Raw genomic sequence first — 26,174 nt, forward strand, 5'->3', positions numbered from 1 at the left:
GGAGACTTGAGCAAGGTTATTTCCCCAAGAGTTATAACTCCCCTTTAGTTTGACTACATTTCCCTGAAGGGGTGGGCCGGGGGCAGGGGCGGAGGCGGGGGGCGGGGAGGCAGAAGAGCTGGGGTCTTTGGAAACTTCCAAGGGGCCTCATCGTCCTGGGCAGAGGGGGTTGGGGTGAGAGTGGACACGGGGTGACACCAGAGCATCGCCCTAAAAGAGGCTTGGGCTTTGTACCGTTGAAGTTTTTCCGCTGACGAGGCTAAGAGGCCTTGGATTTCCGGGGAGCACTTCCAACGCAGCCTCCTGGGGGCTGGGAGCTCGCTGACAGAGTCTGCTCGGACCAGCTTCTTGCTGCTCTTCACCCTGCAGGCACAGACAGGTGATGGCCTGCGGCCCTGGGAGCTGAGGACTGCGGGCAGCTGGCCTCGCCCTCTGTGGGCATCCTAGCTGCTGGAGCCTCAGGGGGTGTGAGTTGCCCTGGGCCCACTGCACAGATGAACAAACTGACGCTCAGTCCCCAAAGCCACCCAAACAAGCACGTGGCAGAGCCTGGATTCCCTCCAGTTCCGCCTGACTCCAGAACCCATTTCTTTTCACGTTCTTCCGCTCCACTAACACTTGGGAAACACTCGGAGAGAAACTGAAGAAGCAAACTGTGTTGTTTGTTTGTGAGGGTTGCTTTGGGCTTTTAGGGATTCTAAAGAGCTCCCAAATCATGTAAGAGATTTAGAACTTTGATTCAGGGAGAAGATTCTGGAGGGACAGAAGGAGCAAACCGTGAATGGAGGAAGGAACTTGGTGTGTTTAAGGGATAGGCAAGCACTCAGTCCGGCCAGCCCGGAAGCTAGGGAGAGAGGTCCAGCTCCCAGGGGTGGAAGGAGGTACAGCTCAGAGACCTCCCCCGTCCCCTCTGTTGGGTCAACAGTTGGCACAGGCCTGACTCGGAACAAGCACTAGATATTGGTCTGGGTTCCTTGGGCCAAAGCAGATGTTCCTTTTTGGCTAAGAATTCTTGGCCAAGCTTCTCCTGATGCCCAGCCCGCCCCCGCTGACCGTGGCAGATAAAGTGTCTGAGCTCTAGCTGGTTTCCGAATCCATCCTTCGCTAAGACACTTTCCAGACTAATGCAGCCCCCCGGTGGCCACCCAAATTTTTCATGGCCTCGCCCGGCCTCGCCTTGGCAGTCTGGTGTTGGCTCCCGTGGCTGCGGCGGGGGTAGGGAGGTGAGGGGATGGCGGGGTGGGGGAGGATGCGCCCAGACTCACATGTGCTTGAGCAGATGCTCCGTGCACTGCACCAGGACGATTCCATCAAACGGGGAGTGCTCGCACACGACGCCGCATGTGCCATCGCGGCCCACCACGAACTGCAATAAGGAGGGAGAGAAGTGAGCGGACCTCAGGTAGGGTCTGCATCTCAAATTAGTCCCTGGGCTCCAGGCTGGGTCTCCCTGGCCTCTCCGGAGTGGGGGGCTGTGAGGGGGACCCTCCTCCAAGGACACAAAAGCACATAATGTCCCAAAAGGAATGCTGTATGAAATTGCCATAACCTGAGAATATGGGGGCCTCGAGACAGATCTATTAGGTGACCTCCTTCCCAGAAATGCTCTGGGCAGTGAGGGTAGAGCCCAAGGTTCCCCAGTTGAAGCAGTCCAGTGATTCCTAACCGTCCGCCCTGAAGCCCTGCGCTCTTTCCTTAGGTCATGGGCAAGTTCCTTTGGCTTCTGTTAAGCCCTGTGTTCCCCCACCCCATCACACAGTGTGCAACAGGGCCACAATCCTGTACAGCTTCGTGAGAGTATGGGTCTAAATGGCGCCTGTGTGTTTGGCCCCCCTGGTTTCTTCCCAGGATCTAGACCCATGTCTATCCCCTAGTAGGTGCTCAACACTTCTGTTGAATGAGTGAAAGAAACGTAACGATCCGGTTTGGATCGTGGGCAGATCCTAGGGAGAAATAGTTGTCTCTGGGTGGGAGTGAAGGAAAGGTGTTCTAAGGGTGTTCCATGAACCGCTGTCTGGGCTTCGAGTCAGGGACCGGGGTTCCAGGTCTGCCACAGCCACCTGCCAGCTGGGAGACCTTCGACAGGATATTTTAGCTCCTGGCTTCAGTTTGCTACCATTGAAAATGGATCCAATAAAGCCCAGTTCACAGGATGGCTAGGAGGATCAGAGAGAAGGTTTAGGAAAGGTCCCCAGGGACTGTAAGGAGTTTGCTAAAGCTGTACTTAGCTGACGTGGACAAAGGACATGCTCGGCATGTACAGAGGTGCTGGGAAAAAAGAATGAGAAGAATGAGATTTGATTGTTGACGTGTAACCCAGATGAGGTGAGGCTGCCCACAGCCCGGCTCAGCACAGCATCCCATCTGGTCTCCCATCCACAAGCAAGCGAACAAACAATTATTGACAGTTTTCTGATGCTCTTCTGGGGCACTATAACACATGTGAGCTGACTCTCCTCCTGTCTTCCGCCAGCCCTCACCTAGAGCCAGTGGCCCGAATCTCTACTCCCATTCTTCCAACAACCTCCCCACAGAGTCTTTCTCAAAACTCATCCCTTGCAGTCTTTTCTTTTCTCCCTAGTGTCCCCTGCTTCTCTGTCTCCTGCTTCCTTCTAGCTCTTGATCGCTCAGCTCAGGTCTCTGGAGCCTGTTTGGCTTCTCCAGGGCATCTGATCATCTGTCTTGCCTGTGAACAGCACCCAGCAGTGGGCACAATCACCCCTGTGGGGCAGGAGGAGAAGACTGTGCCCACTTGTGCATTTATGCTTTTCTGTCCTTGCCACTAAAACAAAAGGGAGGAAAACAGTGCCTTTTTAAAACCACTACTGAGGCTTCCTACGTTTCTGGTCCCCTACATCCATTATATCATTACATTCCCACAGCTGCTCCATGAAAGATTACAAGCCATTAGCACCACTGGTGGAGGCTAAAACGGCCAGCGCAGCAGCAAGTGAACTCATCAGAAACAGCAGAATCAATATGCAAACCAATAAAAAGGATAACCTGCAGAACGCAGAGGCCAGAGAAAGAGAAAAATGAAATGTTGCCCAGCAATGCTTATCTGTGGGAGCCGATGTTAGCACAAAGCATAGCGATCGCTGGCTATTTAATATGGTCATTGTGAAAGTGGGGTGGGGGGCTTTAAAAACAAACAAGGGTCAATTCAGGATTGACACACCAGAGAGAAAAGGCTGGAGAAACAGGAATGAATGGGCCCAAACTCGAACTTCATCTGCACCTGCATGAGCGTTTCTCTCCGGGCTAAAGTGAGCATCTTTTTTCAGGGTTGATGTCATGTGAATGAAAAACATAGGAATTGCATTATTTCATTTTATGGCTTTTCTTCTGTGGAGATGCTGGGCTGTCCTACTTCTTAGAGTTGGAGGGAGGTATGTCGAAACAGTCAGACAAGAGTGATGGAGAGTCAGAAAAACTGGCACTTCTGGGCATCAGCCATGATTCTTGCTGGATGCATTGAAGTTATGTTCAGGGGGCCCCCGGGACACCCCACCTTACAGTGTGTGCTTGGAGAGTGGGAGTGAGCTCCAGGTCTGACCCCGAGGTCCTGCACACCTGGCCCGGGCTGTAGGAAGGTTGGGAGTTGGAGCTGGGTTTGGTCACTGGCTCTAGGGAAGGGGTGTGGCCAGTCCCAGGGGCTGACACCAGTGGCACGTTTCCAGTGCCTTCGGCTCCCCCGGCCCCAGACGTGGCATCCTGGGCAGCACAGGCCAGCGTGTGAGCCCGGCAGGTGTGCGCATCTGCTGGCTCGGCCCTGGCTCTGCCGCTGGGGAGGCTCACCTGCAGGGATTTGTCATACCAGCGGTTTGCCCCGTTCTTGCTGCAGCCTCCGCCGTGAAGCAGCTGAAGAGCCCTGTTGGTGTCGCTGAGCTCCACGCCCGCCGGGGCATCCAGGCACACAAGACAGATGCAGCGTTCAATCATATCCAGTGCATCCCGGTTGGTGGAGTCTGCAGGCCGGGCAAATAAGGCCTTAATCTCTATCCTCCGGACCCCAGGTCTGAGGTCCCCTCTGCGGAGCCCCATGTGCCACAGGCAGACACACATGGACACCCAGCCCTTGAGCCGGTCCTGACTCCTCGCCTGACTCCAGTGGGTGGGCCATGGCGGTCAGCTAGACTCTCCTGAGCTCCTGTGCTAATCCCAGCAACCGGCTCCCACTCAGGGGTCTGCAGGAGTCCCACCGACACTCCAGCTCTGGCCAGATATGCCTCCAGACAGGTGGTCATTGGAACTGCCCACCAGGATGAAGGGGGTTCATGCGGGGCCTTCTCCATGGACATTAGACCGGCCTCAGACTGGCCTTGCCAGGGGAGGAGCCCCAATTCCTGCATCGAACAGTACCCTACCCCCTCCCCCCCACTGTGCTGCTTGAGAGCCACATCTGGCCCATAGGTCTGTTTGTTTTTTCCAAACTAAAATTCTCAAACATTAGTTGCTGAACATTAAAAACCTGTCAATTTCACATGAAAAGCTTCAGGGAATCAAGGTGTTGCTGTCCCTGCCCCTCCCCGCCTCAGCGGTTATTTCAATGAAGAGCGCAGATGGAAGGGCCAGGTGGTCTGCCCCGAAGCCATACCCCGGTGAGCCCACTGAGGCCAATTCAGGCATGTGGAACTCGTCAGGACAAATAGGCTAGAAGCCACTGAGTTGTGCAGGAGACGTGTCACCAAGGCAGCCTGATTGCTCCGTGGGGGACATTGGGCATAAGGTTCTTCCCCAAACAGAGCTGGGTCAGCTGGATGGGCTCTCCCCACACAGCCCCCTCCATTGCCACCACATCCTCTATCCAGACTTTTGGGCGGGAAAGCTGTAACAGGATGAGGGACAGGGTTACCTCTCCCCCCAAGCCCCAGAGTATCCTGCGCATGGAAGATGGGGTGCAAAGTATTTGGAGGCAAGGGGACACTGTGGGGCAGAGGCTGCTAGCTGTGTAGGGCAATATCCATTCTTCCTTTAGACACAGAGTGCCTGGTTTTAGCTTGGCACATGGAGGGCCAGAACTAAAGGTGCGTTGCCCAGCCTCACTTACAGTTAGAGGAGAACCCACATTTAATTCTGCCAATAAAATTTAGAAACCCTATATGAGAGCTTCCAAGAGACTTCTTTAAAGGTAACCAGCATGTGCTCTTTGCCCCTCTTCCCACCCTCTTCTATCTACTTCTCGGAGCACTGGTGTGATGGCTGGACCTCTAGCCTCCTTTTCGGATCATATGGCTGTGCACCACACCCTTGCAGTGATGGAAGAATCCTAGCCACTACGTATCAGCTCTGATGGCTTACTTCTGGTATACAAGAGAGAAAGAGAGACCTCTGTTTTCTTTAAACCACTATTATTTGGGGTTTTCTGTCATATGAGGCCAAATCTAATCTTAACTTATACCATCTAGTGAGTTTGGGTTCACATTCTCACACTGTAAGAATGAGCTGGAGCTGAGAAACCGCACCCTTGTTTTACCATAGTCCTCTCATTCATTCAGCCCCCTTGGTCCCTGTAGGTATTGAAATCCAAGGTCCCTGTCCAGGAGGTGTTTGTCAGAGAGAAACATTCTGCGGGCTAAGGAGCCCCTGCACAAGATGACAGTCCCTGTTCCTTTTTGCCCCATCAAGACAGGCAGTGGGGCAGGTTCTGGTCCTGAGTGCTGGCCCTTCTATTTCCTGTAGTCAGTCCAAGCCCAGGCACACATACCTCTCTGCTCCTGCCCTTTCCCTCACTACTGGGATCCCACTTACTGCTGAGTCAGAGCCCCTGGTTCTGGAGGTTTCTCTTCTTCTGGAGCCTCAAGCCAAAAATTATGCCCATCACCTCTCATAGCCACCTGAAATCTGCTTTCCTGAAGTCCAGGGAATGTGTGGGAGCCAGTGTGGTCTCCGTTTACCAGCCAGGTCCTGCCTGTGGGTTGAAGCCAGGCACAATGGGACCTTCCCTAGTCAGTGGGAGGCTGAGTCCATACACAGTCTGACGTTGCCAGTGGGAGCCTGTCCTTCCCTTTGTCCAGCTAGGGACCCAGGGGTCCTGTATGTTCCTCCCTGCTCTTGGCCTCACCTTGACCCTCCCTGGGACATGTGGTGACTTCCCTCTTCCAGTGCAGTCAGCCTTGAGCGGAGAAGTCCCCAAGAATCTCCCCTGGGCCTCCTCAACATAAGATAGGCACACGGATGCTAAGGTCACCTGTGACGATCACTGCTCTGCCCACGTGATTTCTCCAGCTCATGAGAGGCGTCTGTATACAGTCTCACGGAAGACAGTCTCCAGTCTCCACCCAGCCCCTTCCTCCCACTTCTTGCAAATCCCTCTCACAGCAAGCCTTCCAGTCTGAGAAGCAGAATGACCAGCAAGCCAGCCCATCCTTGGGTCATCTTTTCCCCACTTCCTGTGTAGAATGAGGGTTTGGAGAGTACCATGCTTTCAGGACCCCTCTTGATCCCGAAGGGGCCAGGATGACTCCTTATCTTTTGCATGGCTTCTTGGGCTTTCCTGGAATCTGATCATCTCCAAGACTTTCGGTCATGCCCTGAAGATCTAGATGTAAAGGTAACCCAGTTGAAGCTCTGGGGAAATTCCCCTTCCCTCCGCCCCTGAAGGGTGCGGCAGTCACTGTGTTACCATCTTCAACCTGAAATGACTTCTATGAGGTTGAGTTTAAACATGGCCCTTTGGGCTCCGTGGCTTACCATGCTGCCCCTCGAGGGTCACATCCCCTGAATGCATAGGGTGTCTCCTGGATAGGGGACCTTCTCCTACTCTGCCTATCAGAGTTTCACTCATAAACCTCTCCCAAGCTCTCTGATCCTTTTAATGCGGCTGGACCTAGGCCTGGCATGGGTGGCAACAGCCCAGACAGAGCGCCTGCCCTCCAGAACTCACACCCAGAGGATGGCGGCTGCTCCTCAGTGCAGACAAAGCACCTCTGCTCTGTTCACTAGGCTGGCCTCGTATAGTACCTGGGTCCAGGGCTAGACCCATCCCCTCTACACCTGTTGTCTCCTACGACATTGCGCATGCCCTACCATACATGACCCAGCTACTGACTACAGACTTCCCCATGCTTCAAGCAGTCAGTGCCAGTCCAACCCCAGAAGCTCTGACCCAGTCTCCTCCCCCATGTCTGGGAGCTCGCAGAGGGTGGAGGCTGGGTCTCCAGTGCAGGTGGGCACAGGAAAGTGTCCATGGCTGGCAGTGGACTCAAGTGTACATGGACAGGTGAGGCAGAGATCTGTGTATGCAGCTCAGAGAAGGAACCTGGAGGAGCCCAGCTGGCTTGAGGATCAGAAAACCACCACCTTTGGGGTATGGACCCTTATGGGATGGGGGAATGGTGAGAGGTTGGGACGGATGGAGATAGGGAAGGGATTCCTTACCCTTTGCAAGGCTCCCAGTCCTGCCCCTGTCTGCTCTATAGAAGTCCCCACCTATGGCTCTGGGCAGTGGTCCTGCCCTGTGTGCTGTTCTGGGGGTTCGTTTGGGATTCCAGGCTGACTGGTGACTTCAGAGCATGGGAAGGCCTTGGCCATACTGTGGTCAGATTCAAATAGGCAGAGAGGAAGGGGGGAAGCCTGTCAGGAGGGAGATAACAGTGCTGGAAAATGTTCTGAGGGCTGGGGTGCAGACACCCAGGTTTGTGGGCGGAATGTGGGTGAGCAGGCCACCCCAGGCTGCAGTTCACCCCCCAGATTGTAGGTGAAGGCGTGTAGGATTTAGGTGAGGCTGAAGAATGCAGTGAAGTGATGCTATTAGTGAACATTTGTTGAGCACCTACTATGTGCCAGGCATAAACCCAAGTCCTCATACTAATGAACATGAGATAGGCGTTTTTATCATCCCTGTTCACAGAGATGCTAAATGTCTTGCTTAAGGTCATCCAGTAAACTGAGGGAGCTAGACTTGATCCCCAGCATGCAACCCCAGTGCCCAGGTTGGGAACAGATCATCAAGGGCTGTGAATGGCCTCATCTAGCAACAACAAGCAGCCGCCAAAGGATCTTGGATAGGGGTTGATGTGGTCAGAGCAGAGTCTAGGCTGCCTAGCAGCCTGGGGAGGATGTTGGTCTGGAGGCCAGTTAAGGGACCATGGGCAGCCCCAGACCTACTCATCTAGGCCCTGTTGGCCATGTCTCAGTGAGCTCTGAAAGCCCAGGCTGGGCATCTGCCTATAGCAAAATTTCCTTAGAAACAGCCTTAAGGCCAATGTGGAGTGGACAGGCCTGTCTAGCCAGGATGCTGGGGAGTAGGCCTAACACATCCTCGGGGCAAGAGAGAGGAGGCCTGGCACACTCCTTCCCAGATGGACAACATGAACCTGACAGCAAACAAGGATGGCTCCCTAGGTCTCAGTGCCCAGCCGCCTCCAGGAAGAAGCACGGGACTCCTGGGGAGGGACTGAGCCATCACCATCACAGGCAGGTTGTGCAGGGCCCCAGAGCTCAGCGCCAACCTACAATACCCAGGTCCTGGCTCATTAGACAGGGCGAAATGGGAGCAGGACAGCCGAGCCGAGATGCCAGGTGGCCTTGCAAATGAACTCCCTGCATACGAGTAGCTGATCGGTCAAAGGCTGACAAGTTTATCGTGTAAGGCAGAAAATGAACTACACCCAAATTCATCCACCATGACTCTGGCCCCAGTATAATGGAAACAGGGGGTGGGGGGCTGGAGGCACGCGGCAGGAGCCGTTTGTCTTGTGACATTCTCATCGAGCACATGGGGGCTCGTTTAATGTGGTAAATCAATCTTCCTCAAGGAGCCCTGCTTAATAGTGAGAAGTGGGAGGTGAGTAATAGGAGGAGCTTGCTCGGCCACCCACGCCTGGGGAGCTGACAGCTTCGGTGATGCAGAAATTCCAGAGACCACGAGGCCTTGGAGGACCTGGAGCTTCTGTTAGAGGCTGAAAGCTTATAGACTGTGACTAAGGTGAACAAGATGAAAGGAACAGAGCGCCTCTGTCTTTTGGAGGGCTTCAGATATCAGGTGCTGCTCCCCAACACCTCTACCTGTGCACGTGCATGTGCGTGCGTGTACACACACACACACACACACACACACACACACAGCTCGGTCTTGGACACTTGCCTTCTCTGGTCTATCCCCCTGGGAGGGAGATTGACTTAAGTAAGATTCCTATTTTCCTGCCTCACAAGGTCTGTGAAGATAGAACACTAGGCTCCTCTTCTGAGGTTTAGAGCTTTTCAACCTCTGTCAATCTCATCTGAGGATTTTTCTTCCTCAGAAAAAGGGATTGTATCTGCTTTTGGGATAGAACTCTGCCATCACGCATCCCATGTTCTTCTCTACTTTATGGCTTATAGAATAATCTTTATGCTCTCAGTTCCCAGTTTCCAGAAGCTATGGAAATTTCCACAAAAATATTTCTTGCCCAGTGAAACCTGCCTCTTGCAAATCAGAACAGCTTTTACTTGAGTTACAAAAGACTCTCTCTCTCTTTTTAAAGATTTTTATTTATTTAACAGACAGAGATCACAAGTAGGCAGAGAGAGGTGGAAGCAGCTTCCCTGCTGAGCAAAGAGCCCGACCTGGGGCTCAATCCCCGGACCCTAGGATCATGACCTGAGCTGAAGGTAGAGGCTTTAACCCACTGAGCCAGCCAGGTGCCCCACAAAAGTCTCTTTAAAGAGCTCAAGAGGGAGGGTCTTCTGCTTCCAGGAAAATAAAGTAGAATTTTCCCTATTCCTTCCACTAAAAGTCCTGGACATTATATTTAAAACAAACATAAGAAGATTCTGAGAGATGGACAGAGAGGAGCTAGGGACCTCAGGACCCAAGGAACAACATGATGGTGAGTTCCTGGTATACTGGACTGAATTGTGTCCCCTCCACCCTGAAGTTCATATGTTGAAGCTTTAACCCTCAATATGACTATATTTAAAAATGAGGCATTTAAAGAGGTAATTAAGGTCTAATGAGTTCATAAGTGTGGAGTTCTAAACCAATATGACTATAATCCTTATAAGAAGAGGAAGAGACACCAGCAATGTGTGCACACAGAGAAAAGACCACTGGAAGATGCAGTAAGACAGCGATTATCTGCAAGCCACAGAGAAAGACCTCAGGAGAAACTAACTCTGCCAGCAGCTTGACCTTAGACTTCTAGCTGCCAGAATGGTGAGAACTAAATTTCTGTTGGTTAAGCCACTCAGTCTGTGGGGTTTTGTTACGGTAGCCCTAAAAAATGATCACACTGGGTTTTCGGTTTTATGTAAAATTTCCCAGACTTAGAGCTCAAACAGCCAGTAACATAAAACACAAGCCAATGTAAACGAACAAACAAACAAAAAATCCAGCAAAACCTGCTTTCTTTAGTCAAAGGACCAGGGAAGAGAAAGACTAGCAACACAGGAAACCTTTAGATAATGACCTTCCTCCATGCCAGCAAAGGCAGAGTGGGGAGCCTAGACTTCTACCATAACCCATCTGTAATGAAGCATCTCAACCTCTGATGGGTCAGAGGAGACATGCTCTCAGGGAGAAGCTGGAACATTCATCTCCTTTGGATAGTAACCACCACCTCAATTCCTCCAGATGGCATCAATAGAGAACATGTGGGGACCTTGAATTCCCACTCTCACTACCAGTAATAAGAAGCATCCTCCCCTAGGTTGTCAATATAGGCCTCATGAGAAACCTGGACTTCTACCTCCACCTGGCTATAATAAGGTAGCACCCACCCTGCTCCTGCTGGAGTTTTGTCAGAAAGTCAGCTAGAACACAAATTTTAAATAACATCCAGAGTCTCATAACACATCCAGGTTTCAACAGAAAATCATTTATCACATCAAGAACCAGGAAAATCTCAACTTGAATGAAAAAAGACAGTAGATGCCCAACACTGATGTGACAGGAATGTTAGAATTAGGTGACAAATATTTTAAATATTTAAAATTAATCATTATAAAACTGAAAAATCTGTGGGACAAAAGATCTAACAGTCATATCACTGGAGTCCCAGAAGGACAGAAAAAAAGAGCAGATCAGGAAAGTACTCAGGGAAATAATGGCCCAAAGCTTTCTAAATTTGGCAAAAGACATAAACCTAAAGATTCAAGATTCAGTTAATTCCACACAGGATAAATTAAAATAAATCCACATCAAGACATTATCATAGGGCGCCTGGGTGGCTCAGTGGGTTAAGCCGCTGCCTTCGGCTCAGGTCATGATCCCAGGGTCCTGGGCTCTCTGCTCATCGGGCTCTCTGCTCATCAGGGAGCCTGCTTCCCTCTCTCTCTCTCTGCCTGCCTCTCTGTCTACTTGTAATCTCTGTCTGTCAAATAAACAAATAAAATCTTTAAAAAAAAAAAGACATTATCATAGTCAAACTTCTGAAAACTAAAGACAAAGGAAAAAAATCTTAAAAGCAGAGAAAAAGAAATGATGCTTTATCTCTAGAGGAAAAAAACAATTCAAATTATGGTGTATTTCTCATCAGAAACCATGAAGGCTGACACAAACTTTTTCAAGTAGGGAGAGAAAAGAACTGTCAACCCAAAATTTTATATCTGGCAAAAATATCCCTCAGGAAATAAAGGGAAATCAAACATTTTTAGATGAAGAAAAACTAAAAGAACTTATTCCCAGCAGACCTGCCCTAAAAGAAAAGCTAGAGGAATTTCCCCCTTCAAAAAAAGAAGTTATATAAAGAAAGGAACATTGAAACATCAAGAAGGAAGAATAATAGAAAAAGTAAATATTTTAGTAAATAAATTTTCATTCTCTTCTTGAGTTTGTTTGTTTTTTTTTAAAGATTATTTATTTATTAGAGAGAGAGATCACAAGTAGGCAGAGAGGCAGGTAGAGGGGAAGGGGGAAGCAGGCTTCCTGATGAGCAGAGAGTCCGATGTAGGACTCGATCCCAGGACTCTGAGATCATGACCTGAGCCGAAGGCAGAGGCTTAACCCACTGAGCAACCCAGGGCCCCTCTTTTTGAGTTTTTAAAAATTATGTTTCACTGTTGAAATAAAACTGTAACACTGCCTGATGTGGCACTAAATTTATATTAGTGGAAATAATTAAGACAAGTATATTATAAACATGGGAGAGTAAAGGGATGTAAAGGGTGGTAAACTTTCTACATTTCACCAGAACTGGCAAAATTTCAATAACTATAGACAGTGATAAATTATATATATAAAGTAATACCTATGGAAACCACTAGAGAAGCTAGTGAAGGGAGAGTAGACAAATCCACAATTATACTTGGGGACTTAAACACCCTTTTCTTGGTAACTGATAGAACAACTAGACAGAAAGTCAGCAAGGATATAGAAAAGCTCAACAACACCATCAATCAATCTAATTGACATTTATAGAACATTCCATCCAACAACAGCAGAATGCACATTCTTTTCAAGTGCCCATGGAATATATATGCCAAGGCATATTCTAGGCTATAAAACATCCTCAAATATATTGAAGAGAACTGAAATCATACAAAATGTATTTTCTATTGTATGAAATCAAAGTAACAATAAAAAACAAGAAAAGTTCTAAACATTTGGAAACCAAACAATACTCTTCCAAAGAATCCATGGGTAAAGGAGGAATTCTTAAGGGAAATTAAGAAAAAAACATTGCAATGAGTGAAAATAAAAATACACCTTATCCAGATTTGTGAGTCACAGCTAGACCACTGTTGAGAAGGAAATGTATAGCACAAATGCTTATATAGATAAGAAGAAAAGTCTTGAATGAATTCTATTAGCTCTTACCTGAAGAGCCTAGAAAAAGAGCAGCACAATAAACAAAAAGCAATCAAGAGTTAGGAAATAACAAGAATCAGAAACCAACAGAATTTGGGAAAAAAAACAACAAAAACAATAAAAAGAAATTTAGTTCCTTTAGAGGATCAATCAAAGTTCTAGCAAGACTTGTAAGAGAGAGAGTGAGGGAAAGATAGAACAGGGATGAAATGAGGGTTAGTACTACAGACCCTGCAGACATCAAAAGGATTATAAAGAAATACTATGAACAACTCTACAGACATAAATTTGACAATTTAGATGAAATGGAGTGATCTCTTGAGAAGTATAAACTACTACAATGCACCATATATAAAATAAATAATTTGGGGGCACCTGGGTGGCTCAGTGGGTTAAGCCTCTGCCTTCAGCTCAGGTTGTGATCTCAGGGTGCTGGGATCGAGTTCCACATTGGGCTCTCTGCTCAGCAGGGAGGCTGCTTCCCCTCTCTCTGCCTGCCTCTCTGCCTACTTGTGATCTCTCTTTGTCAAATAAATAAAAACAAAAGGAAAAATAAGAAAGAATTTGGATAGACCTATAACTACTAAGAAAATTGAATTTATAAGTTTTAAATTCCAGAAAAAGAAATTTCTGGGCCCAGAAGTTTTCACTGGAGAATTGTACCAAATATTTAAGGAAGAACTAAAACACAACAATACAATTCCTTTCAGATAACTTAAGAGGTTAAGAATATTTCCCAATTCATTTTATGAATCGAGTGTTATCCTTATACAAAACAAGATGAAAACAGTACAAAGAAGAAGAAAAGCCACAACACCCAACCAGCTGTAGGCCAATAATCCTCATGAATGTATGAATATAGATACAGAAATATTGAACAATATATAAGTAAAAAGAATTATATACAAAGTGGGGCTTATTATAGGAATGCAAGGCTGAAAATCAACCTGTATAATCCACCATATTAACAGGTTATAGAAAAATCATGATTATATCAATTGGTGCAATAAAAATATTTGACAATACTCCTAAAATTTAATATCTATTCATGACAAAATCCCAGAAAAATGAAAATAGAGGGGAGCTTCCTCAACTTCATAAAGAACGTCTGCGAAAAGGGCTATAGTTAACATCATTTTAAAGGTGAAAGATCACATGCCTTTTCCCTACGATCAGGAAAAAGAAAGGATATCCACTCGTACTACTGTTATCCAAAATAGTACCAGTGCGATAAGGCAATAAAAGGGAATTAAAAGGGATAGAGATCAGAAGGGAAAAAAAATCCCTACTTTCACATGACATGATTGTTTGTGTAGAAATTCTAAGAAATATACCAAAAAAAAAAAAAAAACCCTACAAAACCTAAACAAACCAACGCCCCACCCCAAACATCCTAGAATGAATGAATGCGTTCAGCAAGTTTGCAAGATACAAGATAAACATACAAAAATCAATTGTATTTCTGTACACCAGGGACAAGGACATGAACACCAAAATTAAAAATATAATACCACTTACAATGATGCAAAACACTGAAACACTTCAGTGTATGTAACAGAAATGTACAAGGCTTGTATGCTGAAACTACAGAACACCAATAAAAGAAATCAAAGAAAAACTAAGTAAATGGAGAGATGTTGTGTTCAGGAATAGGAAGTCTCAACATGGTGCATATGTCAATTCTCCCCAAACTGATACACGGGTTTAAGATTGCTGCCATCAAACTCCCAGCAAAACTTTTTGTAGGTAGGGGTGCCTGGGTGGCTCAGTGGATTGAGCAGCTGCCTTCAGCTCGGGTCATGATCTCAGTGTCCTGGGATCAAGCCCCGAGTAGGGCTCTCTGCTCAGCAGGGAGCCTGCTTCCCTTCCTCTCTCTCTCTGCCTACTTGTGATCTCTCTCTCTCTCTCTCTGTCAAATAAATAAATAAATAAATAAATCTTTAAAAAAAAAAAACTTTTTGTAGGTATAGACAAGATTAGTCTAAAATTTATATGTAAGTTAGAATAGCTAAAATAATTTTGGAGAAGAATAAAGTTGAAGGAACCAGTATATTCAATTTCAAGACTTAGAGCTACATAACCAAGAATATGTGGTATTGGCAGATAGAGGAGCACAGAGATCAATGGAGGAGAATAGAAAACCTCAAAATGGACTCAAATAAAAATTCCTAACTGATTTTGACAAAGGCATGAAAGTAATTCAGTGTAGAAAGGATGTCCCTTTCAGCAAACATTGCTGGAGCTGTTGGAAGCTATAGGCAAAATAAATAAATAAGATCAAAATTAAAATTAAAATTAAATAAAAAAAGAAAAAAAGCCTGACTATAAATCCTCACACCTTATAAACAATTTAATTAAAAAATAGATCATAAACTTAAATATACCAATGTAATATCAACTTTTGGAAAAAATATAGGAGAAAATTTGGGGGACCTAGGGCAAGGCAAAGAATTTCTAGACTTGACATCAAATGCATGATTCATCAACGGAAAAACTGACAAATTGGACCTCATCAAAACTGAAAACATTTACTCAGTGAAACACCATGTTAAAAAGATGAAACTGTAAGTTACAGATTGGGAGGAAATATAGAACCACATAGCCAAGAAAGGGCTAGTAAAGAATATATAAACAAGTCTCAGAATTCACAGTAAAACAACAACAACAACAAACCCCAAACCAAACAATCTAATCAGAAAATGAGCAAAAGATGGGAAATGACATTTCACCAAAGCGGATCTGAAGATGGAAAATTAGCATATGAAAAGATACTCAACATCATTAGTCACTAGAAAAATGTAAGTTAAAACTACAGTAAGATATCACTACACACTGCTGAAAAAGGCAAAATTAAGAAATAGTGACAACACCAAATGCTGGCAAAGTTGCAGAGAAACTACATCTGATGGGAATATAAAGTGGTACAACCAATCTGGAAAACATTTTAGCAGTTTCTTTAGAAACTAAACATGCAGATATCAATTCTACTCCTGGAATTTTTCCTAAAACGAAAACTTATGCTCACACAAAAACATATAAATATAATGTTTATAGTAGCTTTATTTGTAATAGCCAAAAAATAGGAATAACTCAGGTGTCCTTCAATGGATGAATGATATCACCCATACCAAGGAATAAAAAGGAATGAACTATTGACATATGGGACAATGTGGATTAATCTTCAGAGAATTACGTCAAGTGAAAAAAAAGAAAGTCAGGCTCAGAAGGTTATATACCATATGATTTCATTTATACAACATTCTTAAAGCAATAATATTACAGAAATGAAGACAGATTCCTGGTTGCCAGGGATTAAGGACAGATGGGGTTGGAATGGACATCGGTGTGGCTATGAAAGGCAATAGGAGGGGTCCTTGGGAGGATGGGAATGATCTGTTTGTAGGCTGCATCAATGTCAAGATTGTGATGTTGTACTGGAGTTTTATAAGATGTTAGCACTAGGAGAAAAAGGATATGGGGGAGATTATTTCTTGTAAGGGTGTGTGCATCTACAATTATCCCCAAATAAGTTTAACTTAATTAAAAAAAAAAAAACAAAAAACCTTCAAGAACTAAGCATTGCTCTTTCTTCTGTGTTTGAAACACCCACAAAGGCAGATTTAAAGAGCTAGCATACTTGCAGAATTAGGGGAGGGGTGGTGAGTGGAGAAGGGCAGGAGATAAAAATGAAACAAAGCAAAGCAAAACAAACAAAAAGACCCACCTCCCACTCACTTTGAACCCCAAATGTCATAAAATGGAAAGTGAGGGCCAGAGAGAGGGTCACGGGCGGAGAAATGAAACAAAAGAGTGCACACTCGGAGTGTGTGGCCTGTGAGAAGCCCAGGGGACGCAAAGGAGCGGCTCAGAGTTAATAAGGGTTAGGGTTCCAAGGCAAGGAATCCAGGCCATTCAGTCTGAGGCCACGGGTCACTGTCACCGACGGAACAGATTCAACAGGTGCCCATGTGCAGTCTATCAGATTTTTCCAGTGAGGCTGTGAGCCTCGGACAAACCATCCCCACAGTATTTCCCCAAATCTAATTAAGAGTTAATCCTTTAGTGAACAGCCTCGGTGCCCCAGGGACCAGACCACCTGCTTTGCAGCCTCTCTGCACCCCCTTGGTCCTAGCCACTGGGCAAGGCGACCACCTAGCCTAGAAGCGAGCTCCAGGGCCCCGGGAGGAGGGCCAGGGCAAGCCCAGGTCTCTGGCCACAGGCCACGTGCCTCTCCCTGTCTGGAGGCCCTCAAACACCGGAATCTTCATACTTCCACTGTGGGAGGCAGACAATGGCCCCAGAAATGCCTCCCACCCTCCCCAACCCCCACCCCGGAGGAAAGAAAACAGCAATCAGCCTCAGGAGCCCGGGAGGTATTTCTGGGCCAATTAAATCAGAGAGGCTGTTATTGCTAATGTGTAATTGGTTTTAAAATCAGCAGACTTGCCTATCTCTGGATGACAATATTTAAGTAGCAAAATGCCCATCCCGAGCGGTTCTTGTAAACCATGACCAAGGCCTTCTCCAGACGTAGCTGCCTTCTGTCAGCTCCCTCCTTGAAGGCAGTGGCTCAGCTCTAATTGGCTGCTGGGGATAAATATTTACGGTGCTGTGTAAACACAAGCATCTGCCTGAAGTCAGCTCCCAGGATCTCCACACAGCACCCAGGAAAGCCAGCAGGCTCCGGGTGGGGGGTGGGGGGTGCCAGCTCTCTGAGCTGGCTATTCTTTTCCTACAAATTGACAAGCACTGTAGTCTTCCAGACTCAGGGCCGAATATCTAATTAAATTTGCAGACCAGGATAACAGTGTTGGTCCTCCTGGGTTCAGGAAGGCCACAGTTTCGAGGCTCTGCAGGGAGGGAGGTCCTGCGAAGTTACGGATTCCCTTCCTGAGGCCTCAAATCCCGCCCTGCCTGCGAGCCCTGAGGATCTTGGGCTTGGGAGAAAAAGATGCCCTCATTCCGTGACCACCTCCAAGGGTGAAGACTAGCTCAACCTGCTGGAGACGGAGCCGCCTATGTTTTGTGGGGCTGAATCCCCACCCCACGGGCTCTGCTGAAGACTCAGAGCAACAAGGAACAGAAAGGGCCCTGGGTAAGGCCAGCATCACGGGAGACCTCCATGCACAGTAGCTGCTAACTTAATATCTGCTTAAGTTGGTTTCAACCTGGGCTGACCATGAAGGTGCTTTAAAAATACAGATTCCTGGGGCACCTGGGTGGCTCAGTGGTTAAGTGCCTGCCTTTGGCTCAAGTCATGATCTCAGGGTCCTGGGATTGAGCCCCGCATCAGGCTCCCTGCTTGGTAGGAAGCCTTATTCTCTCTCTCTCTCCCATTCCCCCTGCTTGTGTTCCCTCTCTCACTGTGTCAAATAAATAAAACCTTAAAAAAAAAAAAAAAAAGATTTCTTGGCCTCATCCCTATCCCACTGGAAAATCCCTGGGACTCCAGAATCTTTATTTTAGGGGTTCTCCATATGACCCTGATTTGTTAGCCAGCCCCAGTCACAGCCAGCTCAACCCACCTGGGCTTAGCCTCATGTTCTACTTGACACAGGAAGCCCTCCTAAGCTATGACAAGCACAGGGGATAAGATCCCCAAATTCCCTCAGGACTCCTGTTGGAGACGCTCCTTTGGTTTTATCCTGTCCACTCTTGTCCTGATAATTCTGTTTATTCCGGGTCTCCCCAACAATACCACAGGCTTCTGGGGGGGCAGTGATGGTCCTGCCAGATCTCTTAGCCCTTGGACCTCCAAGATCTTATTCTGTGTTGGCTGTAGATGATTAGGCTGCAGATAGAGATGATAATACACTCACCTCTCCTGCACCACATTCTCAGAGAGCTCTGTGTGAGCAGTGCTGGGGCCACAGGGGGTGGGGGGAGCACTGGGTGAAGGGGGAAGCCTGGGTTTTACGGCAGACAGCTGGTCCACTGTCTTGTGAGCTCCACCCTCCCAATGTCATGACACAGGGTCAGGCTGGGGAGCCAGTGGGCCAACGAAGGGAGCTGTTTTGATTGGGGAGCAGAGTGAAGGATCAGGGACGGTCTGTCTAGGGAGAACGCGTGGATAAAATCAATTGCCCCGTTGGTTCTCAGTAGACCCTATGAGAATTCAGATTTTGTCTGAGCTCAGATGTCTCGGTCCAGACCTCCAACGGGTCAACAGGAGCTCAACTTGGTCGAGAAAGCTCCTGCCAGACAACACCTACCTGGGCCCATCAAACCCCTAGCCCAGCCCCCACAACCACACCTGGAACCAGGAGAGTACCTTCCCAGAGGCTGAGGATTTGGGAGCATTGTATACAATGAGGACCACCATCCCTGGGTCTTTGGCTGGCACTCCCATGCCCTGCTGCTCTAGTGTCCCCTGCATGGACTCATCCCTTACCCTCCGCAGCTTTCCCCCTTCGCGAACATTTCATGACGTCTGAGTAGTGATGGCGGGTCTCCTTGCACTGCTAATCTCTTCTGAGAGTGTTATGTTCACCTGCCTCACCGGGGTGGGGGGGCACCCCCTGAGGGACACACTTGAGAGACACACCTCCTGTGACCTCTCCAGGAGACTATTTTCCTTCACACTCATGCACCGTGGGAGTCTGGTGGGGTCGGTGGTATTCTTCTCCCTGTCCCTACGCCTGCACGGCTCCTCCCTGCTTTTCCTTTGAAGCCGCAGCTCTTAGACTTCCACATTCCCATCCCCATCGTCGCTGGCCCCGTGTGGCTGCATTCCCCTGATGTCCTCACAACTCCCCATCATGCAAGTCTGGGCACCCGGTTCACCTTCTTCCTCCCCATCACCACTCCAGCCCTCATTCCTGCAGTCTGTGTGGAGGACCCAGCCCACGTGCACCCTCCTCTCTCAGACCCTCAGTCTCCCCCTTTCAGATCCCAACACTATAACCAGTCCCTTGCCATACCTTCACCTTTTCTCCCTCGGTTATGTTCTCCAGCCAAGGCTGAACCTGGTGACCTACCTTCTCTTTGCCTGAACCTGAGGCAACAAATTGTAAAACAAAGCTAATTAATCTCTCCTAAAACATATGACCCCAAAGCCCTTAAATATGAGCTCAACAGAGTCCATACATCTCATCAAGTTTTCCAAGGGGCTATTTCTTGTGTTCTCTTTTGTCTTCAGAATGCCACTGGTGCCTCTCTCGGCTCATGGCCATTGCTCTGCTGATCTGAGACCAGAAGCCATCAGTCAGGAACCTCCTCACGTTCCCACCACCACGACTGCATGCCCAGGTTTCAGTTTTTCCCGTACCAACCAAAGGTCTCTTATTCTTTGGCTTGCATTTCCTTTTGCCTTTGCAAGAATCCCATGACTCCATTCATCTCCTCTGTCTTCATTAATAATTTCTCCTATTGGAGTACTTCCATAGACTTGTCTGCATACAACCATGCACTTGCCTCTCCGACTCGACACTTCCCTTGACTCCCATCCTCTCCCATCAACTGCCTCATTTTCCTGCTCTTTTAATACCAAAATACCTGAAAAGGGTCATCCACGCTTAACTGATCCTACTCATTGACAGTCCCATCAACAATTTCTTCCTGCTGTTGGATCACACCCATTAGCATACAATCATTCATCCTTCCTACTCCTGTGTCTGGTCTTGGTGAAAGTCACTGATAACTTAGTGTTGCCAAGCTCTGAGTCTCCTCTCTGTCCAGCTCTTCCTTGAGCTCTGAGCAGCATTCCAAGTGGCTGGCCGCTTCCTCTTTCCCTTTGGATCTTCATGACTCATCTCCTGGTTTGCTCCTTACTTCATAGGCTGCTCTTTCTCAATCCACTTTGCATCTTTCCCTACCTGACCTCCAAGGACCCATTCCGCTGTTTCTAGATGATCTCACCCAGGTCCATGACTTTAAATATCACTTATGTGCTGATGGCTCTCAAATTTATGTCTCCGTACTGACCTCTCTCTTGAGCTCCAGACACATAGATCTAATTTGACATCTCCACTTAGATGACTCAAGGCATCTCAAACCTGACATACTTAGAAAGGACTTCATTCTGTAGTCACTTCACCAACCTGGTTCCCGTCACAGGGAAATCACCATTTAGGATTCTCTAATCAAGCATCTAGGAATCTGGGACACCTGGGTGGCACAGGGGTTAAGCCTCTGCCTTCAGCTCAGGTCATGATCTCAGGGTCCTGGGATCGAGGGTCCCACATCAGGCTCTCTGTTCGGCAGGGAGACTGCTTCCTCCTCCTCTCTCTCTCTCTGCTTGCCTCTCTGCCTACCTGTGATCACTCTCTGTCAAATAAATAAAATCTTTAAAAAAAAAAATCTAGGAATCTCTCTCACTTTTCTATTCCTTCTTGTCACATCTCTTTTGCAATGTATCTGGACCCCACTCATGTCTTTCATCTTTACTTTCCAGCCTCGTCCAAGTTGCTGCCATCTTTCACATCTATAGTGAAATCCTTTCCTAAATGGTTTCCTCTCTGTAGGCTGGTGCTGCTCTAGGGAGGAGGACTCTGGAGGGTTGGTTTCCTGCTGTGCCGATGACACAGTCCGTGCCAACCACAATAATCAGATCTCTGAAGAGAAAGCCTGTGGGCCCCTCCTCTCTGTCACGCTGCCCTCAGAAACAGCACTTCCATTCAGAAAGCCAGATCAAGTGCCATTAACAAATTAATTCCGATTAGCACAGCCCAAGCACTTAAACCTCAAGGCAATCCTGGTCAGTCCTGCAGGGAGGTAGCTTGGTCTGCTAATAAAGTGGAAACTGTATTGGAAGCGGAGGGGATTGTCTGATGCCTGTCCCTGTCCCTGGAGGGGAGAGGAGTGGGATTTGATTACACCATGGTCTCCTGAGGGAATTAACTCACTTTATTAATTTTCCAACTTGGCCGTTAGGTCTATGAGGACGGGTTTGGCTTTCACACCCTCCTGTGGCCCGTGCAGCCCCTGATTTAGGACTGAGCATTCCGCAGGTGCCCCATGGTTGAATGAACAATCATTAACTGGTAGGGAGGCAACAAGTCTGGGGCCTGCTATCATTCGTAACCCTCCGCTCTTTTATTTAACAGATATTACTGGGGCCCCACTGTGTTTGGCACAGCAGATTAAAAAGTTAATCCAAACAGATAAGGCCCCTGTTCTCCTCAGAGACTAGGGAAGGGAGGCAGGTAATCAGCATGCATAAACAAATGAGAAGCTGACTTCAGAGAGTGACAAGGGCAATTAGTATAAGACAGCAGGACAAGATGACAGAGTGTGCTGAGTGGGGGATGCCCTAGGGGGCCTGAGGCAGTGACACCTGAGCTGAGTCCCACCTCTTCCAACAAAGCCTTTCACAGGCCTCCCAAGCGGAAAGGCCCCCTCCTCTCACCGAAGTCTTAGAGCACTTTTTTTTGGACCTGCTGTCTCTATTGCTTTACGTGGCTGGTTGCTGCATCACTGTGTACTTGAATCTGTGCCCCCCCACCCCCACCCCATGCCTTCCTTTCCCTTGTCCAGTGGGCTCCTCGGGGGCAGGGGCTTCCTCCCCTCTGCCTCTGCCTCCTACCTTTCCAAGCCTCACCCAGATCCTCAGCTGACAGACACTCAGGGGAGTCGGAATGGACACCTGGCTGAAGGAGAGCCCGAGATGCACATGGAGTTCCACAGAAGCCTTCCCTCTTATCCTGGACTCTCTAATTAGGCAAGGAGGGAAAGCACTGCAACTAATTCCTGGGAATAGGACTGGCTTTGGATTTGAAAATGAGTTTCCAAAAGGATGGCTTAAAATTTTTAAGACTATTACTAGCTTTCTTTTTTAAAAAATTTATTTTATTTTATTTATTTGACAGACAGAGATCACAAGTAGGCAGAGAGGCAGGCAGAGAGAGAGAGAGAAGGAAGCAGGCTCCCAGCGGAGCAGAGAGCCCAATGTGGGGGCTCGATGCGGGGCTCGATCCCAGGACCCTGGGATCATGACTTGAGCCAAAGGCAGAGGCTTTAACCCACTGAGCCACCCAGGCGCCCCTATTATCAACTTTCTTATGGGAATGCTTAGAAACCTTCCTAAGAGCAGCAACCAGCCAGAAGGATAGGTCAGCCTGAAGATGAAAAGTTCCAGGACCGTGGCAGTGAACCACCCTCCCAGAGCTGGGCTCTATCCTATATCTCCATGTGACAGCTCTGCCAGTGACTCAGACCCTCAAAATGGGTACCATCCCTGCCCACCAGTAAATCACAACTGCTTAATTGTAGCCAGCCTTCCTCCAGCTCAAAACCTTCACTCCCCCAATATTCCCAGACATCCCAGGATTTCAGCGCTAATCATCCAGGAAGCTAGAACATTGCCGGATGAAATATGAGGGTACAAAAGGTGCTGTCAGCCCCCGGGTGCCTCAGCCCACGTGCTGTCGGGTCCTGAGTTGGAGGGAGGCCTGAGCTCTCCATGCTATGGCAAATGGGGATGAGGCATGGTGCCCGACCCTGGAGGAAGGAAAGCCAATGGGCATGAGGATGAGATGAGCGTGAAGACGCACTGGGCACTGCTGCTAACCTTTCACGAGGACCGTCCTGGCCTCAGCCCACTCGCTCCTCCCTTCTGACGTCAGCAGGCCGATTGGAGGCAAGCGTTCATCCTCGTTGGAAGCCATTTTGACTATCTTTCTCAACTGAGTGAACAGATCCCCCTCACTGAGACGGCGGAAATTAATGACAACATCCAAGACAAAGAACTGTGGGGGAAACAGGTCAAACACGTCACTCAGGGCAGCCAGCCCAAGGCGAAGGGCCTTCACTGAGCCTTCACACGTGAGCCCAGGTGGGGGATACTCAGGCCCAGGGATCTCAAGGTACGTGATGGCTCTGAACAGTCACAAGTTGGGGACCCAACCAATGCTGTCAGCGGTGCTGGACTCCAAGCTCCCCCAAATCAAAGAAGGCAGATTAAACTTAGCTCAAATAAAACTTCCTTCTATGGTTCTTTCTTCGTGTGGGGTTCAGGTATAAATTTGCACCATTGCTGTTGGAGGGCAGTGTCTGTCCAAACTAAAAACGTGTGTTCTGTATGATTCAGCAATTACTCCTCTATATGCATATTTTAGACTAAGGCTTGGAGAAACATATACTCTTGCGCCTCGAAGATAAGTGAAGGAGTGTGCATATAAGTCATATTTGCAATAACAACATGGTAGAGGGTGCCCAGGTGTTTTCCAGTAGGGGGACAGCTAAGTCAAATGTAGCGCATTTGTCTAGTGCACATCTACTCAACAGTTAACGGGAATGAACTAGCTCTAGATACGGCTACAGGGACAGATCTCAAACACAACTGAAGCAGAGAAAAAAAGGCAAGTCAAATAATATGCAGAGGAAGATTAAAATGAAAAACAACATGCAAAAGTTCTATCCCTATATGTGTACATATACATGTGTGCATGTGTGTGTTCCGAGGGAGGTGTGTGAGCTAGCATTTAGCAGTTCTGAAGCTGAAGTCTTGGGCTTCATGAAAGGTCTTATTCCAGCCCCAAGTTCTGATCCTTTTTCTGCCAGTTGGTATGAGAACCTGGTGTTGTGCCCTGAGCACCATACGCATGGCCTGGTCCAGGGCAGGGGCCCTGGGGGCGTTTCTGGAATGGATGAATACTGCAGCATGTGGGGGCTGGGAAATGCTAGTTTGATGTTTTAATGAAGATGGAGAAAAGTTCTTGTTTGTGGCCAAACTCCCAGGTGGGCTTCTGGTGGGAAGAGCCAACCTAGGATGACAGACTTTCCCTGAGCTCCTATCAATGACTGCAAATGTCAGGGGAGCCCAAGAGAAAATGTGGTGACAGGAATATTTGGGGGATCTCTGGGTAGGCGTTAGACTTGGGTTTTAGAAAAAATAACAATAACAAATGAACAAACAAAGAAAACACACCAAAACCCAACAACACCAAACAAAAAGCCCACCAAAACCCAAAAACCAAACCAAAGCAAGCAAACAAACAAACAAACAACAACAACAACAAAAAACAACCCCCAAACCAAAAACAAACCCACACCAAAAAAAACCCCACAAAAATCCAAAACCAAAAAACCCTAAAACAGCTTTTTGTCAGATGAAATAATTAGGGGGATGCTCAACATAGAATCTATAGATAGCCTGGTGGGCACTGGTAAGGGACCAAGGGTCCTTATGCTCAGCCTGTCCCCTTGGTCCTCATGGGCCATTGTGGGCTCCCGGAAGCCAGTGTGAAGTCATGAGTTACTAGGAGGTGGGCCATAAGCAGGGGCCACTGGCCAGGTCTCCGAGGCCTTCTCAGCCTTGGACAGGCTGCTCAGTTCTTCTGTCAGATGAGCTTCCAAGCCCTCCTGCGAGTCACTATGGAATCAGCAGGATGAATTCATGTAAGTAGGCAAGCTTATAGCTTAGACATGGAGGTCTGGACAGTGAGTCCGTAAAGCTGTCCATCTGTCTGCATGTGGTCTCCAGGAAGGCCACCGCCTGGGTGATTCATGAGGAGTGGCTGAGGCCCTGCTGGGTCTCATGAAGACCCCACCGTCCATCCAGACCAGCCAACCTGGCTGGTCAGGGCCAAAATGGGAGCCCATGGAAGTCATTCTCAATCGATGACTCTCCTCGTTCTTAAAATCCAACTCAAGGGAGAGAAGTGGGACTGACTAGGAGTCAAGAGAACCTACTCTGTCCTAGTTCACTGTGTGCCTCTGAGAGGAGGCTGAGCACCCTTGGTGAAGTCAGACTGGTACTCCTGTGCCCTCCCCAGCTGGAAAGGCTGCAGCAGAGAGGGCCACTTACCTGGTTGCAGCAGGCCACGATGACGTGCTCTGGCTCGGGCATGACACTGCTCTTCTGGGCCACCAGTGTGTCCTGGGTGTGGCCAGGGAGCCGGTAGGAGGAGAAGAGCCCATAGTATTGCTTCATACAGAGTGGCTGCCCCGACAGCTGGCCCTTGGCACAGTCGGTGGGGATGGAGTGGCTGGAGAGCAGGGAGAGAGGAAGGGATTGGAATTGGTGCTATTTGACTCGATTTAGCAAGGTAGGGCACAAAAACCAGAACTGCATTAGGATGGCCATCAAGGAGCTGGATTCCCCACTCTTTGAAGTACTGGGGTGCCCTATTTCCATGGCCCATGGAGAGACCCTTGGGGTTTTCTGAAACCTCCGACTGTCTCCTTCACCCCTGCCTCAGGCACTACATGTACAGAACTTGCGTTTCAGTCCTCACGCCTTCGCTTATGCTGATCTTTGCTTAGCCTGCCTTCACCCCACCCCTGTGCTCAACGAATTTGTTTGGAAAACTCCTTCCACCCCTTCAAGAGCCACCTCTTGCATCACCTCTTCCAGAAGCCTTCTCTGAGTTCATGGTAGAAAGTCCTCCTTCTCCTGTGGTCTCAACATATCTTGCGTCCCTCTTGATTCCCGCCCTTGGCCTCTCGTCCACCACTTCCTCCCCCTCCTCCTCCCCTCCTCCCTTTATCTCTCTCCTTCCTTCCT

General features: G+C 48.1%; 1 protein-coding gene across 1 annotated transcript in view; it reads right to left on the minus strand.

Annotated features, from left to right (window-relative positions):
* The window catches only part of CHAT (choline O-acetyltransferase), a 48,817-nt gene that overhangs the window by 16,696 nt on the left and 5,947 nt on the right, over positions 1-26,174 (minus strand). The window contains exons 5-9 of the mRNA XM_059172615.1: positions 25,476-25,656; positions 23,238-23,415; positions 3,799-3,968; positions 1,266-1,366; positions 235-363 (exon numbers count right to left, since the gene is read on the minus strand). Of these exons, the coding sequence (XP_059028598.1) occupies positions 235-363; positions 1,266-1,366; positions 3,799-3,968; positions 23,238-23,415; positions 25,476-25,656 (759 nt within the window). The remainder of the gene's footprint in view (positions 1-234; positions 364-1,265; positions 1,367-3,798; positions 3,969-23,237; positions 23,416-25,475; positions 25,657-26,174) is intronic.

Source organism: Mustela lutreola, chromosome 4, assembly GCF_030435805.1.
Source record: "Mustela lutreola isolate mMusLut2 chromosome 4, mMusLut2.pri, whole genome shotgun sequence".
NCBI lineage: Eukaryota > Metazoa > Chordata > Mammalia > Carnivora > Mustelidae > Mustela > Mustela lutreola.